Genomic DNA, 17,088 nt, shown 5'->3' with positions numbered 1-17,088 from the left:
ATGGTTTTTTTCTTTCAGTTTATTTATATGATGGATTACATTGATAGATTTTCGTATGTTGAACCAGCCCTGCATCTCTGGGATGAACAGCAGTTTATTTCTGAGCAGGCAATAACACAGTCCCACCAGCTTAGGGCTGGCTGTCACATCCCCACAACACTCTTAAACACTTTATAGGGCTGGGGCTGTAGTAGTATGATGGTCTAGCATACCCAAGGTTTGGATTCAAATCCTAGACCAACATAAAGTGGGCATGGCGCCACATACCTATAAACCCAGCATTTGGGAGGTGGAGGCAGGAGGATGAGAAGTTATTTTAATTCTTAGCCCCACAAGTGATTTCAAGGCCAATCTTGGATACAGGAGACAAAATAAAACTGAAACAAAAACCGAAAAACTTCTTTAAAATTTGACCCAGTTTTTTACTCCCTAATCTAGTATAAATAACTGTCCTTCTGAAGACTTGGAGACAAGCTTTCTAAAGTAACCAGTGTAAAATAACTTAAAATCCACACCCGAAATTGGAACTTGATTAAGCGTCGTATCCAGAACTCTGATACCTTGTACTTTAAACTTTCAATTTTCAATTTTTTCAAGTTTCAAGGGAAAGTTAAATAATTTTTGTTTGTTGCCAGTCCCACCCAAATTCTCGCTTGTTTGAAAGACTCCCCCCCCCCCCCCGCCGCCATGCAGTGGTTCAAGCTTGTGTTTAATATTCTCATGATTATTCCAGCCTGGTACTTAACTATTTTCAACTCAGCAACTCTTGCGCATAAGGAACTTCACCAGCTCTTCCAGAGTTTAATATGATTTTCAATGCATTTCCTACAGCCTCTGAACTATGAAGAACGAGAACAGGTGACCCTACAAATTGGTGTCGTTAATGAAACCCCATACACTAGAGAGGCTACTGCAAGGTCACCCATGAGCACAGCTACAGTGACTGTCACCGTGAAAAATGTGGATGAGGGCCCTGAGTGTATCCCTCCAGTCCAAACTGTGCGGATTCGAGAAAATGTGCCAGTTGGAACCAGAAACAATGGGTATACAGCGTACGACCCTGAGACCAGAAGCAGCAGTGGCATCAGGTATGGTCTTACTCTTGTTCCTTTCACACTTACAATACTAGAAAAGTCCATAACTTCTTGTTATTGGCATTGTGATTTGACTCATGATACTTCTTGCTGTGTTACTTCACCATGGTGAATAGGTACAGGAAGTTAAGTGACCCAAGAGGATGGGTCATGGTTAATGAAGACTCAGGATCAATCTCCATTTCCCGAACCTTGGATAGAGAGGCTGAGACTGTCCGAAATGGCATCTATAATATTACAGTTCTTGCGTTAGATGCAGGTAAGAAATCTGTTTTTGAGACTACTGATGCATCTTTGATTGTATACTTCCTCTGTTTAAAGTCAATGACATATTTTATGTTTTAATCTCATGGTGCAAAGGATCAGACCTGGGTCTTCCAGTTGCTAGGCAAAACCCTTGGCTACCTTAAACCAAGAGCACACTTCATTTTTGAGACAGGGTCTCACTGTGTAGCCTTGACAAGCCTGAACCTCTCTATGAAGACCACATTGGCTTTGAACTCACAGAGATGCATCTGCAACTACTTCCAAGAGCTGCGATGGAAGGTGTTTGTTATGCCCTGCCTACCAAACATAGATTTTTTTTTTAAACTGGCTCCATATATTCTCCGTTTATTTATCCCCAGTATAACATACAGAGTAATTAATAAATTAAGTTTGCTGTCATTTATTAACTCTTGTTAATATTAGTCTTATTAATCTTTAGTATTAGATGCAGTTATAAGATAATGTGGCCTAGGATGAGGTCAGGGAGAGGGCTTTGCTGGTTAAGGTCCTTACTGCCAAGCCTAATGACCTCAGTTTGATCTTCAGGTGAAAGGAAATAATGGACTTCTAAACACTGTCTTTTTTACCTCCACTGTCATTCATTAAACAAATGCAATGAAAATTAAAAGAAAAGTTAATTTTGTCTAAGAAACAAAGTTATTGTATATTAATGATAGTCATCAAAACATGGGAAAACTACTGTAGAAAATGTATTCATTTATCTTGCAATGTTCAGGAGAGTCATAAGAGGAAGAAGGTGTTCAGTCTCTTAGTACATCTCTAGATAACATTTTACAGGAAGCTAACTGCAAACTTGGGGGCTAGAATCCCAACTAAGCACATTATACAAAATTAAACTAGTCACAATTCATAGTGTGTTATAAAATGAGAGGATCCAAGTATGCGTTCACTTATACTACTCTTGTTTCTGTTGCTATGATGAAATTACCAGATAAAAAGCAACTTGGAGGAGAAAGGGTTTACCCCATGATTCCAGGTTATAGTTCATCATTTCAGGCAAGTGAAGGCGGGAACTTGAAACAGATAGTTGTGTCCACAGTCAAGAGCAGAGAGAATGAGAGCACAGATGCTTACGGCTCAGCTAGCTTTCTCCACTCCTGTATGGGCCAGGCTTTGCCACCACTGGATAGCTGGGTCTTCTCGGCTCAATTAAGGTAGTCAAGGCAACCTCCCAGACATGCCCACAGGCCACTCTGAATTATCTGCACCATGACAAGCTGACAATTAAAACTAAGCCTATACCATAGAAGAACATAAAATATGTTATATATTGTGCATCCTGAAAAATCATAAAAATTTGGGTACAGAGATTATGTATATAAGACCCATACAGTATATAAAATGTAATTTTGCCATATCTTTGTTTGGGCATGGTACATATTGAAAATTCCATTATTTGGGTATTGGAAGCGACAGGATCAATTCAAGGCCAGCCTCAATTACATAGTAAGTTTAAGGCTAGCCTGAGATACCCAAGACACTGTTTAAAAAAAAAAAAAAGGAAAGAAAAAGAAAAAAATCCTTGAAAACCAAAAGGTATAATTGAATTTTTTACATTTGTAAAATGAACATGCAATTAAATAAGCATAACTCATTATGCTCTAACTTGCAGAATTAAATAGTATACATGATTTTAGTACCTGGAGGCATGGCATGCCTAGCCTGTGAGCCTGTGATGGCTCTAGAACTACCATGATCCAGCCACTGTGCCAGAGGGCCCTTGGTTAAGGTTCTGGTTGCCAGGCAAGCTTGGTTTCCATTTTCGTAGGTTGATAGCTGTATGTAAGATGTGGCCACAGGCACTGGGTGGTGCAGTTTTTGTTTTTCCTTTTTCTCCATCTCTAGTGTCCAAATCCTCATTAAGTAGACAGAACAAATGATTTCCAGACAGGAATCCTAGTTTCATGTTTTGCTTTAGACTTCATAACCTTCCGGGCCTTCGATTGCTTCATCTTTGTTTTCTCAATGCTGTGCCTTGTATAGAGTTGTCAGGAAGATTTATGTATGTATGACAGGCTAATTACAGAAGTTACACCCTCAGTCCTAAGTTCCGTTTACTTAGATGACCTTCATGAGGTTACATCTGTAGCCATCATTTCTACATTTGGAAATACCCCTCCGCCCTTCAAACACGTCCTTGAACCATTTTCTGTTAAAATCTTCCCAATACATCTCATCTACTATTCAACTTCCGTTTTAAACCCTTAAGCATTCTCTTCATGTATGCTAAACTCCAAGTTCTCTACTCTAGCTTTCAAAGGTCTTTAGCTCTTGTCCATGTCAGCTTCCACCTGCCTGCTTTCTCTATTTTCTCCCCCTCACAGGTGGGTGTGACATGCTGTCCACACCCTGAATTTGAAGTGTACTGTGTACCCTACTGTTCTCTCTTTTTGTCTCTTCAACATCAGATAAAACTTCTCTGTCTAGAATTTTCCATGCCTAATGTAATGACATAGTGAGTGGATGAAGTTTTTCCTTTGGTGTTCCCTGTGTCACTGCTCATGTCTGCATTTGATGTGGTAACTTATGCACTGTAATTAATTAATATAGATATTAATTTTCAGAGTGTGATTTTCCAGAAAAAAATAAAGGCACTAAAACATGTGTTCTTATTGCTCTGTGTCTAGCTGGGAGAAGCTGTACTGGAACTCTGGGAATTGTTCTTGAAGATGTGAATGACAATGGCCCCTTCATCCCCAAGCAGACGGTGGTAATTTGTAAGGCCACCATGTCCTCCGCTGAAATTGTTGCAGTTGATCCTGATGAGCCAGTGAATGGCCCACCATTTGATTTTAGTTTGGAGAGTACCGATTCAGAAGTACTGAGGATGTGGCGATTGACAAGGATTAACGGTGTGTGATTTCAAACACTGCCTTTCCTTTCTACAGCAGGCTGCTCTCCTCTCTCTCTCTCTCTCTCTCTCTCTCTCTCTCTCTCTCTCTCTCTCAAAATAAGAGAAAATTTCATTATATGAGAACCACTCAGGATAAAGATGTGAATTTTGGTGTAATAGGCCATGAGCCTCTCCAGTGTTTGCTGTTGATATCAGGATTCTCTTAGGTTGTCTGGAGATTTTCATCAACATCCAAGAACCCACCTGCATGAGTGTTTTGTAACTGCCGTCAAGCAGCTGGGGAGTGAGCCCCTTCTTGCAGGGGTGTCTGTCCCTGACAATGTCCACCACCCCTCTGCTTCTGTCTGTCGCTGTGCTGTCATTGTTTTGTGTCTAGTTCTTCTTGGGAATCTTTCTCGTTTTGGTTTGCAGTTGATGATAGCCCAGAAGGGTCCTGTGGTACAAGAATGGCTGAAGTTAAAGTGGTTTTTCCCCACTGCCACATGGTATCACACCTGTACCAGAACTTAATTCCTGATTCCTGTCACGCTGCCATGGATTGTGACGTCATGGCCTCATAGCTTTCTTAACTCAAGGACCTCAGTCACCTTTTGGGTGATTTGAAACTTGAAAACACCAAAATATTTTCAACCTCAGCTCTCAATAGCCATGCCTCAGTTTCCTGCTATGACAAATTAAAAGGTTAAAAAAAAGTTCAATGCAAGCAGAGCCTCGGATGGGGAAAGAAAAGCAAGGGTGTAGCCAAGCAAGTCAAGACAACCTGTCTTGAACCCTAATAATCTACAGACTGATAAGATACACATGTTAAAACAATATTTTCCTGTGTGTCTTAGGGAAGAGGAGAGAGATTTTTATTTATTCTTTCTTAAGAAAAAGGATAACTTTATTCTTGGATTTTATCCTTCCTATTTGTTTGAAGTCAGAGTGCTTTAGTTTAAATGATATTAAGAGAAAATGTGGGCTTTTAGATGTTTCTCCTCAACCAAGCAATGTTCTAGTCAGAAGCCTTGTGCCATCTTGTCTGTGTGGCACAGGAAGTGAACCCATGCTGGGCACGAAGTCTCCTACTAAGCTGTAACCCAGCTCCAGCACTTTGTTATTTTATAAATATCAGTCCTTGATAACATATGAAAACTTGGGCGGTGCCAGGACAAGAAGAATGTACCCAGCAGAGGTCTTTGCGCTCCATGGTTTAGTGTCAAGTGTCAGATCCACCAACTGTTACATAAGTCTGACCATGGTATTTACTCTCTGGGAGAATCAGCTCATTCTTGTGTAAAATTGGATTATGTCTAGAAGTCAACAAGGCAATGAAAGAAATAGACATGACTCACTCCTAGTTCTGTGTGTTGGCTCATGATTATGTCTTAGACAATACACTGAATAGATAACTGTGGTTTCTATTAAAATCCCAGTTCTGTGGTTTCTTATCATAGGTAGCCTAATTCCCATTGGAAACTTCAAACACTATACTGAAAGTGAGCAGGCCACATCAGGGAATTAAGTAATGGAGTGATTGCTCTGTTGCTTGTGTTAGTCTGCAGTGAGAATCGTTTTACACATTTTGCTCTGAGCCTGGGATCTGGATTTTTGATCTGAATATTTCCTCCTTTTAATCTAAAAAAAAAAAATCCATGTAATCAAACCGCAACAAAAACATTCACTTGGTCCCATTGACCCATAAGCATAGTGTGCTTGTGTTCCTGTGTTGTGCGCATGACCTGCCCATGGAGTACATCTCCTCCGAGCTGTCAGAACACGTTCTTGCTGATAAACCACAAGTATTCATGTCCACTTGCAGAATTTATGAAAACAAATGAGAGATACCAAATTTTCAGCTCTCCAAGTCCCCGATGAGTGGAAATCTAATATGACAGGTTTAATTGAATATGTTAATGAAAGGACAGAAACTAACCTCTTACCACATCTATTAGCTATGATAGGAAGGATTTGTTTATGAATGGATAAAATACTTTATTCCAAGAGCCAAGCTCTGCCATAGACAGTGTACTAATTTCTTTCCTCAGTGCTGAGACAAAATAGCAGGCGGCAGAAGCGTGATGCAGCTGTTCACATTCCGTCCACCATCAGGAAGCAAAGCTCATGTTCCATTCTTTTCTCTCTCTCTTTCTCTCTCGTCCAGGAGCTCAGCCCACAGTATAGTGCCACCTGCATTCATCACTTCAACCTCTCTGGAAATGCCCTCAGAAGCGTCACCTAGGGGACTTTAAAATCCTGTCAGGCAGTGCACGCTAACCATTGCAGGCAGCATTAGACTAACTAACCGCAGTGCGTTTGCAGTGGCTGTGGATCAGAGGCAGTCAGTCCAGCCACAGCCAGGATTGTAGTATTTATGATAACCCACGAGTGTCCATTTTCAGGGAAATGGCTATCTGTTTGATAACTGAATGTTTTTTGCTGAAGAAATGTTGGTGGCTTTTGTATCACCTGGTTTTATTGTTCATTCAGATACAGCGGCTCGTCTGTCTTATCAGAATGACCCTTCATTTGGATCCTACGTAGTTCCTATCCGAGTCACGGACAGACTCGGTCTGTCCTCAGTCACTTCACTGAATGTCCTCATTTGTGACTGCATCACTGAAAGTGACTGCACAGCCCGCTCAGGAGAAAGGACCGGCTATGCCGACGTGAGACTCGGACCATGGGCTATTCTTGCTATACTGTTGGGCATAGCCTTGCTGTTTTGTAAGTCCTTTCTTGAATCTATTCCAGAACCTTTAAAACAATGCTAAAACATATTTTTAGAATGAATGTTAATACTTTTTGGGTGACGATTTGAACATAGATATATTTCTATATGTTTAACATATGTAACATAATATATTTAACATATTTATTTAAAATTTTTGCATATATCTCTTTTATTTTGGTGGGAATATGCCCTATGTGAAGTCAGAGAACAATTTTCAGGAGCTTGTTCTCTCCTTCCACCTGTGGAATTCTGGGAGGGAACATAGGTCATCTGTCTTGGTGGCATGCACTTTTTCCTAGCGGGACACCTCATCAGCTCATATATTTAATGCTTATGTTTAAATGTACTTTATGTGTGTCTACTCAGCCGAATATATAGCTCACTGGAGAAACATCCATGTGGTATGTGTTTGTAGCATTTCTGTTAAGGACACACATGCTTTGACACATGCAATCATATGTTCTTGAAGGTGTTTTACACCTTTTGATCTGTGATTTATTCATATCAGATGCTGTCAACACAGTTTTCCATTATGGATGAGAGACTTAAGGGAGCTCCTGACTTTTCTTCCTTTCTCCAGGTATCCTGTTTACGTTAGTCTGTAGTGTCTCCCAGGCAACGAAGCAGCAGAAAGTTATTCCTGATGATTTAGCGCAGCAGAACCTAATTGTATCCAACACCGAGGCTCCTGGAGATGACAAAGTTGTAAGTCACTCATCTGTCCCTTTAAACCAAGTACAGAGGACAATTTAGTCTATTCTATGTGTTCATTCTGAAACCAGTTTTGTTTGGTTGTTTGTTTGGTTGTTTTTTTTCTCAACAAACTTCTTTTGGTGTCTGGGGACTTAGCAGCAAATGTCATCCATCCCAGGGAATCAATAAAACTAAAACACATATGGGTCCCATGGATGTGCCGTATTTCAATTTGACCATCAATGCTGCTTAATATTAAAAATCCTTTAGTATGCATTTTTTCCATTTCATGTGTCTCATGGGTTCAACACTAGGCCTATATTTCTTACAAATCTATCTAAATTGATGTTTATGCTTTAAAATATCGCATTTAATTATGAACAGTTCACCAGTATAATTGTTTTTTTTTTTTAAACCTGGCTCCAGCAATAAAGTCTCTACAGACTTTGATCATGGTGGGAAAAGGTTTATTGGATTCTTCCTGACTATAATGTGGGTTAGAAATGAGCCCGAGGCGGGCAGTCCAAAGCAGCAGCCAAACAAAAGGCTGCTGAACGGCACTGATTTTCTATTCTAGTATGTGAAGAAAGAACAAGTAAATATCTCCCAAAAAGCACAGCTGGTGATCAGAGCAGGGAAGGTCTAGAACCACAGACAAACAAACTACAAAAACAAAACAAAAACCTGACCATATCTGAAAAAAAGAGTGAGGGGAAAAATTTAAATTATATTTCAGGATGTAAACACATAACCTACAAGAGGAATGTTGGCATTTTTGGTATTTTTTTTCTGCCTAGTTCATTCCTTGATTTATGTAGATCTGAAGGGATTTCGTGTTTATTGCAAATTTTCTTTGTATTTGAGTTGGAAGGAACTGACTTCGTATAGACCGACAAAGCTTATCATTATTTCTGTCTCTTATCTTGCCTGTAAAGGTGAATGGGATGGGTTTAGCTGAGACAGAAGTCCCTGTGACACAGGAATGCTGCTTCCAAAGCATTGGAAAGCTGTAACGGAACCTGCCCAGCATGCTAAGGAATGTTTAAAGGCGGAACCTACATCAAGCTTTGGGATTTGTGCCTGTAATTTCTTTCTTGTGTTAGACATGGCATTTAGTACAGGGCGCATGCTAGAGGTACTCACGGTTGCAAAGACAGACAGCCGATCCAGTCCGTGTGTTTGGAAAGATTGCCTTGTAATGCCGACCTAAGCCAGGGCGTCGTCTACTGTGTTTGCTCCTCCGTATATTTAACTGACGCGTGCCATTATCTTTTCAGTATTCCACAAACGGCTTCACAACTCAAATGGTCGGAGCTTCTGGGCAGGCAGCTTTGGGAATGTCGGGAGCAGGAGCCAAAAGTGGAGGGCAAGAGAGCACTGAGATGGTGAAAGGAGGATCCCAGACCTTAGACTCCTGCCGCGTGGCCGGCCATCACCACACCCTGGATCCCTGCAGAGGAGGACGCGTGGAGGTGGACAACTACAGATACACTTACTCCGAGTGGCACAATTTCACGCAGCCCCGACTTGGTGAAGTGAGTTTCTGAGCTGTTCCCCAAACTTTTGTTGCTATAATTTAAATTTTACAAAAGGTTCCAACTTAGTGTTTGGGTAGACAGCTACTTTTAGTTAACGACAAATATACTTATTGGAAGGTTACTATTTTTAATTAATTTGGGCTTAATTATGTTCATATTAATGTGGTCATTCACTTTCCTGAATATTTTATTGATTTTATTACTCTTTTTGTTGCTGCTTTTTGTTCTTCTGAGACATGGTTTCTCTGTGTTGCCCTGGTTGACCTGGAACTTGCTCTGTAGACCAGACTCGCATCAAACTCAGATCCGCCTCCCTCTGCCTCCTGAGTGCTGGGATTAAAGTTATGCACCATCACCACTCAATAGCTTTTATTACTATTTAAGTAAATAATTTTGTGCTATGATCTTGTGTCTGACAAATGTTTTAACAGCCCAACATTTAGCACAAGGCAATATGTACCATCACTTTGCTGTTGAGAGAGAATGGTGCCCACATCAGTTTGGGTTCAGTTTATTGAGTGTGCTTTCACTTTTATCATTGTTTAGAGAGTGGGAAGCAATGGCCACTTAAAATGAACACTTGGTTACTTACTGCCATTCAGGACTTTTAGAGGCATGCTAAGACTGACTTTCTGGTGTAATTTTATGATACAGACCAATCATGTGCATTTTCTACACATAGGAAACCATTAGAGGACACAGTCTGATTAAAAATTAAACAATGAAAGGTAAATCAAAGAAATTCTTTTTCTGTAAGTACATTTTGGTGCTTAAAATAATAAAAATAAAATGTGTTGTGTTTTCTCCCTGGCAGAAGGTGCAGTTGTGCCATGAGGATGACAATCAGACGCTCGCTCAAGACTACGTCCTCACGTACAGCTATGAAGGAAGAGGCTCAACCGCTGGCTCTGTAGGTTGCTGCAGTGAGCAACCAGAAGAAGACAGACTTGAATTTTTGGACCATTTGGGGCCTAAATTTAGGACATTAGCAGAAGTATGCACAAAGAGGTGAAGAACGCCTACCAGGGTAACCAAACTAATAAATTTATTACTTTTTCCTACCTGCTTTTAAATATAAACTAGGCTTTTTCAAAAAAGAAGATAATGTCTTTGGGGCTCCCCCCCAGCCTGCCTTGGTCTGCAGAATCTCCAGAGACGCACATTTTCAGAAAGACCTTGGACTTTAGTACATTTGAACTTGAAAACCATTCTGCATGGGCTTTAATTGATCCTCTTACCCAGGTGTCACCTACAGGTGGAACTTTAAGGAAATTTGCATTATTGTTTACATTGGGCATAGTGACATCAACCAACTTATTGTACAGTAAAATTTAATGGATCTGAATCTATTTATGGACTACTTGACCTATACCCCAATTGGAGACTGTAGAAACTGTTATTTCCAGCTAATGGGTTAATTGATTTTTCATATGGTGCTTGGAAACTGTTGTTTTCCCGAACACTCTAAACTGTATATACTGTGTGTTACATTTGTTGTATTCTCGTAGCATGGCTTGACTTCTTAGTATAAAAGTAGACTGCCAGGTAGTTATTGAGTGTGTTTATTGTTCCATTCCAGCGGGGTTTGCTCTTAGGTTCTATTCTGGGTGAAACCCTACACTGCATCTACATCTCCTTTGCATTGACTTTGTTAGTTAAATTTAGATTTCAAAATTTCTTTAAAATATATTTTTATTACTCTTATAACTTTTTTGTTTTTGTTTTTCCTGTGAAATACCAAATGGTCTACATTCCCATCCCCTTTCCACTTCCTTTTTTCCCCTCTCCTGTCAATTCTAAAACTTGTACTTGGAGAATCCAAAAGTTCTCAAAAGTTGTCTCTTTTCATAAAATAGTTTTTCTGTGGCATGTAAGCATGTGCGTTGTCAGTTTTCTTAAGGTCAATGTAATAGCAACTTTGCTTTGGAATTTTTGGTAATTGCTTAATTCTTAGTGAAGAAGTTTTAATTATTTCATCGAAACTAAGGCTCTTTCATGATCTGTTAGAAGCAACATTCTATATAACAGAAACAGCAATAATGTAGTTAGAAGCAGGATGTGGCTATCTAGTGTAGAAAGGCTCATTTATGATTTCTATCTTTAATTCAGGGACACTGGAAATGGGAAATAGTGATGGTCTCTGAACTAAACTTCTTGGCATAAGAATTTCAATCCATCTCTGGGATAACAACTTAATAACTTTTTAGATGCTATAGCTAGTCATAATTACATGACTGTAAAATTATTTTTAAAATAGTTTGTAATTACAGCTTTTACCAAATATAGGAATGGGCCAAATGATCTAAAACTGTTAAGAATTTATACATGAGTAAACTTCATAGCCAACCATAGATCAGAGGTCACACCTCCTTCCGTGAGCTCAGCACTTACATTTGGTGCATGGATATTCTAGGTGCACTTGTGATGTGTGTGACTGTTCTGGTGTGTCTGGCTTGAATTCACCAGGCTGGCTTATAACAATTATTTTTCAGAACAAAGATTTGGAAAAATTTGGAATACCAGTTATGTTTGCAGTAGAGTCATTAATATTTTGTCAAAAATATTGCCAGTTATTTTTAATAAATTATGCACAAAACGATTGTGTGCTAGTAGTGATGAAAATATAAATGAAGCAACTTCAAGCAGCTGGGTGGGTTTGTTACCCTTGGGTCTCATAGGAGTGGATATAATACAGGGAAGCGCCTTGCCTTTCCCAGCTGTGGTTACAGATCATAGAGTTAGCTAGATTCACAGATGTTACCCTCACACCCATTCCTGTGTTGTGGCCTTGGCCAATTCGCATACTCTCTGTTTCTTCATTTTTATCATCTTAAGATGGAAGGTAATTTTAGAAGTTTTAGCTAATATGTTTTAAAGACAGTTGAATTAAAAGAAAAATGTGTGGTTGTGTTTTAGTTAGGGTTCTTCTTTTTTTTTTTTTTTTTTTTTTTTTTTTTTGGTTTTTCGAGACAGGGTTTCTCTGTGGCTTTGGAGCCTGTCCTGAAACTAGCTCTGTAGACCAGGCTGGTCTCGAATTCTTCTTGATGTGTTGAAGCATCATGATCAAAACAACTATTGACTTATATAGATGAATTTTTAAAAAGGGACAGAGTAAGGAATAAAAGTCATACAAAATGGTCTACCTAAACTTACCCCTAATAATAAAAAATGTTTTTAAATAAATCATACATAAACCCCTTTTATATCAATAAGAATCAATTAAGAAAATGGGACAATGGAGACCGTTTTGAGTTGACATTTGCCACTTGAGAATGTGTATCTTCAGAATGATCAACTGTTGACTGGATCTCATATGTGCTGTTGTTCAGAACACATCTGCAGACATTGTGGCACATGCACAGGCCTGCTTAGTTTGTCATGCTATGGATGGACATGCTAGGTCCAGGAAGATGAACAGAAGAGTATCCACTTCTTATACAGTTGATAATTCAAAAGCCCTCTGAATTAAAGCTTTACCTGGAAAGCCCTTTCTCAGCAGCACCCTTACTTGCCCCACCAGAAATCAGCAATGGGTTGCTACAAGTTTGTAGTTCCTTCCAGTCAACACAGCAATCTTCAATACACAGGCTCCAGAGTGGATTCCCTAATGCAAATCCCATTGCTCTCCTTACTGGGCACTGGTGCCATCTAAACTCTCTGGGCCTGCTTTTGTGCCTATGCTGAGAGGGGAGACGACTTCTCAAAAGGACTGTAGTCAAGGACGAGTTGATTCATGAAGACTTGCTGCAGAATTGCCCTGAGTATGCCCGGACGGCCACTGCTGATGGGGAGAATACTTCCTTGGGGGCAGTCACCACAGCCACAGTCTCCTTTCTGTGGCTTTCTGCCACCTGCCCCTGTCCATCTAGCCCAGAAGCCTGACCAGCGTTTACCAGGGATGGATCTGAGACTTCATGGCTCAGAATCATTTATCCATCTCGTTCTTACAGTTGCGTATTTACGGTTGCATATTTTCCTTCTTTAGTGGATCTGGAGTTGAATTGGAAAGCTGCTGTTTACCACTAAGACAAGTGTGCCACTACTGCATCCCCAGGGTTATTATGCCACGCTGGCTATTTATTTATGGTAATCATGGGTAGGTAAGATTGCTGGTGGCTTTCCTCCTTTGTGAGATTTCATGGCACCTTCTGGCACTATGAAAGCTAGTCCTCAAGGAGTCAGGTCGGTGACCTCCAGGCCCTATTTCTGATGTGCTTGGTGTCTTCAGCAATTGGGACTTACTCTCCTCCTTTGGGGGACAGTCAAGTACAATAGCAGTAGCCTCTAATGCTTGGGGGACCTCCTGAGCAGCATTGATCAGCAACTCATGCATGGTGTTGGGTTTTTGTTATATGATCTTCAGCTCTTGGAGATGAAGATCATGTAACAGATGAAGAAAATTTTGTTTAAACTATGTATGTACTCAGACTTCGTTGTAATGCAGTTTGGGGGAAGATAGTTAATAGTATAATTTCCTATGAATTTTTAGATGTCTTTGCTGTTATTTTATCCTCCTCCCTCTTCCTCCTGTTTACACCTTCCCCCCCTCCCTAGTTAGAGTCCCCTCCTTTTCTCCATTTTTGTGATCATATCACTTGAACCCTGTTATTCCTTTTTCCCTATTGCTCCCCTATCCTTCTACTCCAGTAATAGTCCCCTTTTTACTTTCCTGGTTTGGGCAGCCAATCTCAGATTAGACATGGTCTTTTAATCTTGGGTACTGATTCTCTCATGTAAAATCTGACCTTAGCCTTTCTTATTAGTCCCATTGCTAGCCCTTTTTCTTGGATCCAGATAAAAATTCCTTCTGTTGTTATTTTCCATTGTGGGGACTTGAACTTAGGGCCTCTCACATGTAAGGCAAGTGTGTACCACCAAACTACATTTTCAGCCCCAAGCTGATATCATGGCACCTGATTTCAATCTGGCCAGCCACTCTTGTGACTTCCTGGAGTAAAATGTTCTTTCCTTCTGTGCCCTTCAAGCTTCCTTAAACAACAGAGCCCTGAGAGAAGACTTGGTGCCTATGGAGCTTATAGGTTGTGCTTAATTCTGAGAACTCCCTGATAATACTCTAACATTATTCACTGTGTAAAAAAATGAAATACATTTGCTACCCTATCAGATGAGGCCTTCCCATGCTCTTTGTCTCCACAGTGTCCTTCCAGTTACATAGACTTGAAACCTTTGATTCCCCAGTCTCCTGACCAGCACATCTTTGTTGTTTGCATTGTCAAACTTTCTGAGAAGTTTTTTTAAACAATCTTATTCATGAGACCAGCAGCCATTTGATACCTTTCTTGTGCAGTCACCCATGGCCTATGACGTGCACACAAGAACTGCTCCCCATGAGAAAGGACAGGATGAGTCAGCTCATCAAGCCTCCCACATCCCCTTCTGCAAGTCGGGACATGCAGGGTGTGGATAAGGTATGGGCGCAAGCCTGTAAAACGCACATGACGCCTAGAATCTGGTAAACAGTCAACGCATGTGAAACACTCCAAATCGTGCAAGCAGAAGCTGTAGTCAAGGAAGTTGTCCTCTCTCCAGTTCTTAAAGAATTACATACATACATACACATATATAGGGATTAGTTTTAATTATGCATGAATGTACGTGGGATGGCAAAGTATGTGTGAGCGCAGGTGTCTTTGAAAGCCAGGGGAGAGCTTCAGATTCCTGAGAGCTGCAGTTACAGACAGAGGCACACTTCACTGCGTGTTCCTGAAAACTGAACTACGGTCCTCCTCAAGGGCGGGGCTCACTCTTAGCTGCTGAGCTGTCTCCAGAACCCCTGCTCCCAACTATAGCCTTTTCATCAATACGTGCTCATTCAAGAATATTGATACCTAGAAAGTGAGCATATCTACCTCTGCCTTCTTCCAACTGCCACTGAAGAGCAGACCTGACATTTCCTGCCATGGGTCTGACATGTAGAATCACATGGAGCTACTGATCTCTATCCTCTACATGATCTCTGCTGTGTAAATGCTTGTGCAATTCCTCCAGGTGGGAGGTGTTGACCTGACCTAGATCATTATGTACAGACAGTTCTGCCACAAACCCGTCTTGCTCATGGTAGGCCTCACTCACTCTCTATTTTTTCCTTTGTTAAAATAGGACTCTGGCCCCGGGCGGTGGTGGCACATGTCTTTAATCCCAGCACTGGGGAGGCAGAGGCAGGCGGGTCTCTGTGAGTTCTAGGTGAGCCTGGTCTACAGAGCTAGTTCCAGGACAGGCTCCAAAGCTACAGAGAAACCTTGTCTCGAAAAACTAAAAAAAAAAAAAAGGACTCTGATGGAAAAGAGTTCAAATACCATCTCCTCCAAAAGGGAAGACATCTGCATGTTTAGAGCACAGCACTATAGATTTCACTCTTAGATTTGTATATATGTACGTGTTGTATGTTTCTTGTCATGTGAGAGATTCATGAAGAACAGGATGCTATTCACATTTTTATGTCCCTATAATGTTGCTCTCAGCACATTTTAATAAGATCAAATTGTATAGTCCAGGTCACAAAGAGCAAAGACATCAAAAATGACACATTAGAGGTTTGGTTTGCTCATTGCTTTCTCTTGGTATAGATTTTTGTTTTGTTTTGTTTTGGGACAGACATAGGGCATGCACTATTCTTTCTTTCCTCATATTGGGAGATTAAAAAAATAGAACATCTGGCATTTGCATTTGCCATGCATCACGGGAAAGAGACACATTGGGATTTGGGGTTCCCATCCTGCTTCTTTGTTGTGTGGTGTGGGTGACAGAGGTGACAGAGAGCAGGACTTCTAAGCAGCATGACTCCAAGTATTGTGGCTTCCAGTCACCTGCACTCCCATCACCATTAATCACACAAGCCACACCAGTGAGTTGTGACCTACAGTGATCTTGCCTGTTTTCTCCACTGTTCTCCACCACCTAAGTAGTTAGAAATTGTTGATGGAAGAAAGGATGAACGAAGGCGTTCATGATGGTTAAGTACTTGACTAAGACTGACTGAGATGACTTAAGATTCTTTGTCCCCTTACTTTGAAACCCATTTATCAACATGACCATTACATCTGAGACTATCTCTATTGTCACACATTCCAACATGCCAGTGTTTTCTTTTATTAAATGGAACCAGCACCTCCTGGAGAAATAGAACTAAGAACACCTTGTGTTGAAGAATTCTTGAAAGGATTTCTATAAGTTTGTTGAAGTCTATTTATGAACTGCTGTAAGTCAGACCTCAACTCCAGAGAAACCATGGAACAAGAAAGCAGTGTTGGGGTTACAGGTCTGAGCCCAGCCTCTGGTGAGACTGGAAGAGTGCTGTGTAAAGCACCGTAGTGCTCACACACACTGAGATGAAAAGCCACAGAGAAGGCCCAAGATCAGGAAAAGAAATGGATGGCCATGAGCCTCCAAGGCTCGTGTATGCACAAATAGGAAATACATGTGCATGCAAGTGTGTGTGCGTGTATATGTGTAGACATAGGGCATGGGGTCCTTCTCTGTCACGCTTCACCTATTCCTTTGAAGCAGTATCATCCCTCTGAATCCTCCTTCTCCACCTGTTTCAGAGCTGAGATTAAAGGTGTGCACAGGCTACTTAGCTTGTTGCATGGATGCTGGAGTAGGATTCCAGAGGTCACGCAAACACTTTTAACTGCTGAGTTATCTCTCCAGCGTCCCCCTGTGTCTTGGGGTGGTGGTGTTTTAAAGTTCAAGGGTCAGTAGTGGTGACTTAACTATTGGGTTTCTGTATTATTGGGTGGATTTATGAAACAAGTAACTGTTGTAGGAGCTGCGGGCTGCATTCCTGCTGCCCAGCTCGGCCGCCTGGCTAGCTTATGCCCCAAAATAACGACACACAAATTGTATTCTTTTAAACACTGCCTGGCCCATTATATCTAGCCTCTTCTC

General features: G+C 40.8%; 1 protein-coding gene across 1 annotated transcript in view; it reads left to right on the top strand.

Annotated features, from left to right (window-relative positions):
• The window catches only part of LOC101994793 (desmocollin-2), a 39,602-nt gene extending 27,840 nt beyond the window's left edge, over window positions 1–11,762 (top strand). Inside the window, exons 10-16 of the mRNA XM_005355798.3 lie at window positions 832–1,088; window positions 1,211–1,353; window positions 4,010–4,234; window positions 6,706–6,942; window positions 7,530–7,654; window positions 8,920–9,177; window positions 9,995–11,762. Of these exons, the coding sequence (XP_005355855.1) occupies window positions 832–1,088; window positions 1,211–1,353; window positions 4,010–4,234; window positions 6,706–6,942; window positions 7,530–7,654; window positions 8,920–9,177; window positions 9,995–10,192 (1,443 nt within the window). The 3' untranslated portion in view covers window positions 10,193–11,762. The remainder of the gene's footprint in view (window positions 1–831; window positions 1,089–1,210; window positions 1,354–4,009; window positions 4,235–6,705; window positions 6,943–7,529; window positions 7,655–8,919; window positions 9,178–9,994) is intronic.
• Window positions 11,763–17,088: the final 5,326 nt, after the last annotated feature.

The sequence above is a fragment of the Microtus ochrogaster genome, chromosome 18 (genome assembly GCF_000317375.1).
Source record: "Microtus ochrogaster isolate Prairie Vole_2 chromosome 18, MicOch1.0, whole genome shotgun sequence".
In the NCBI taxonomy this organism is placed as follows: domain Eukaryota; kingdom Metazoa; phylum Chordata; class Mammalia; order Rodentia; family Cricetidae; genus Microtus; species Microtus ochrogaster.
The sequence above is the reverse complement of the archived record's forward strand: the minus strand, read 5'-3'. Positions and strand labels throughout refer to the sequence as shown.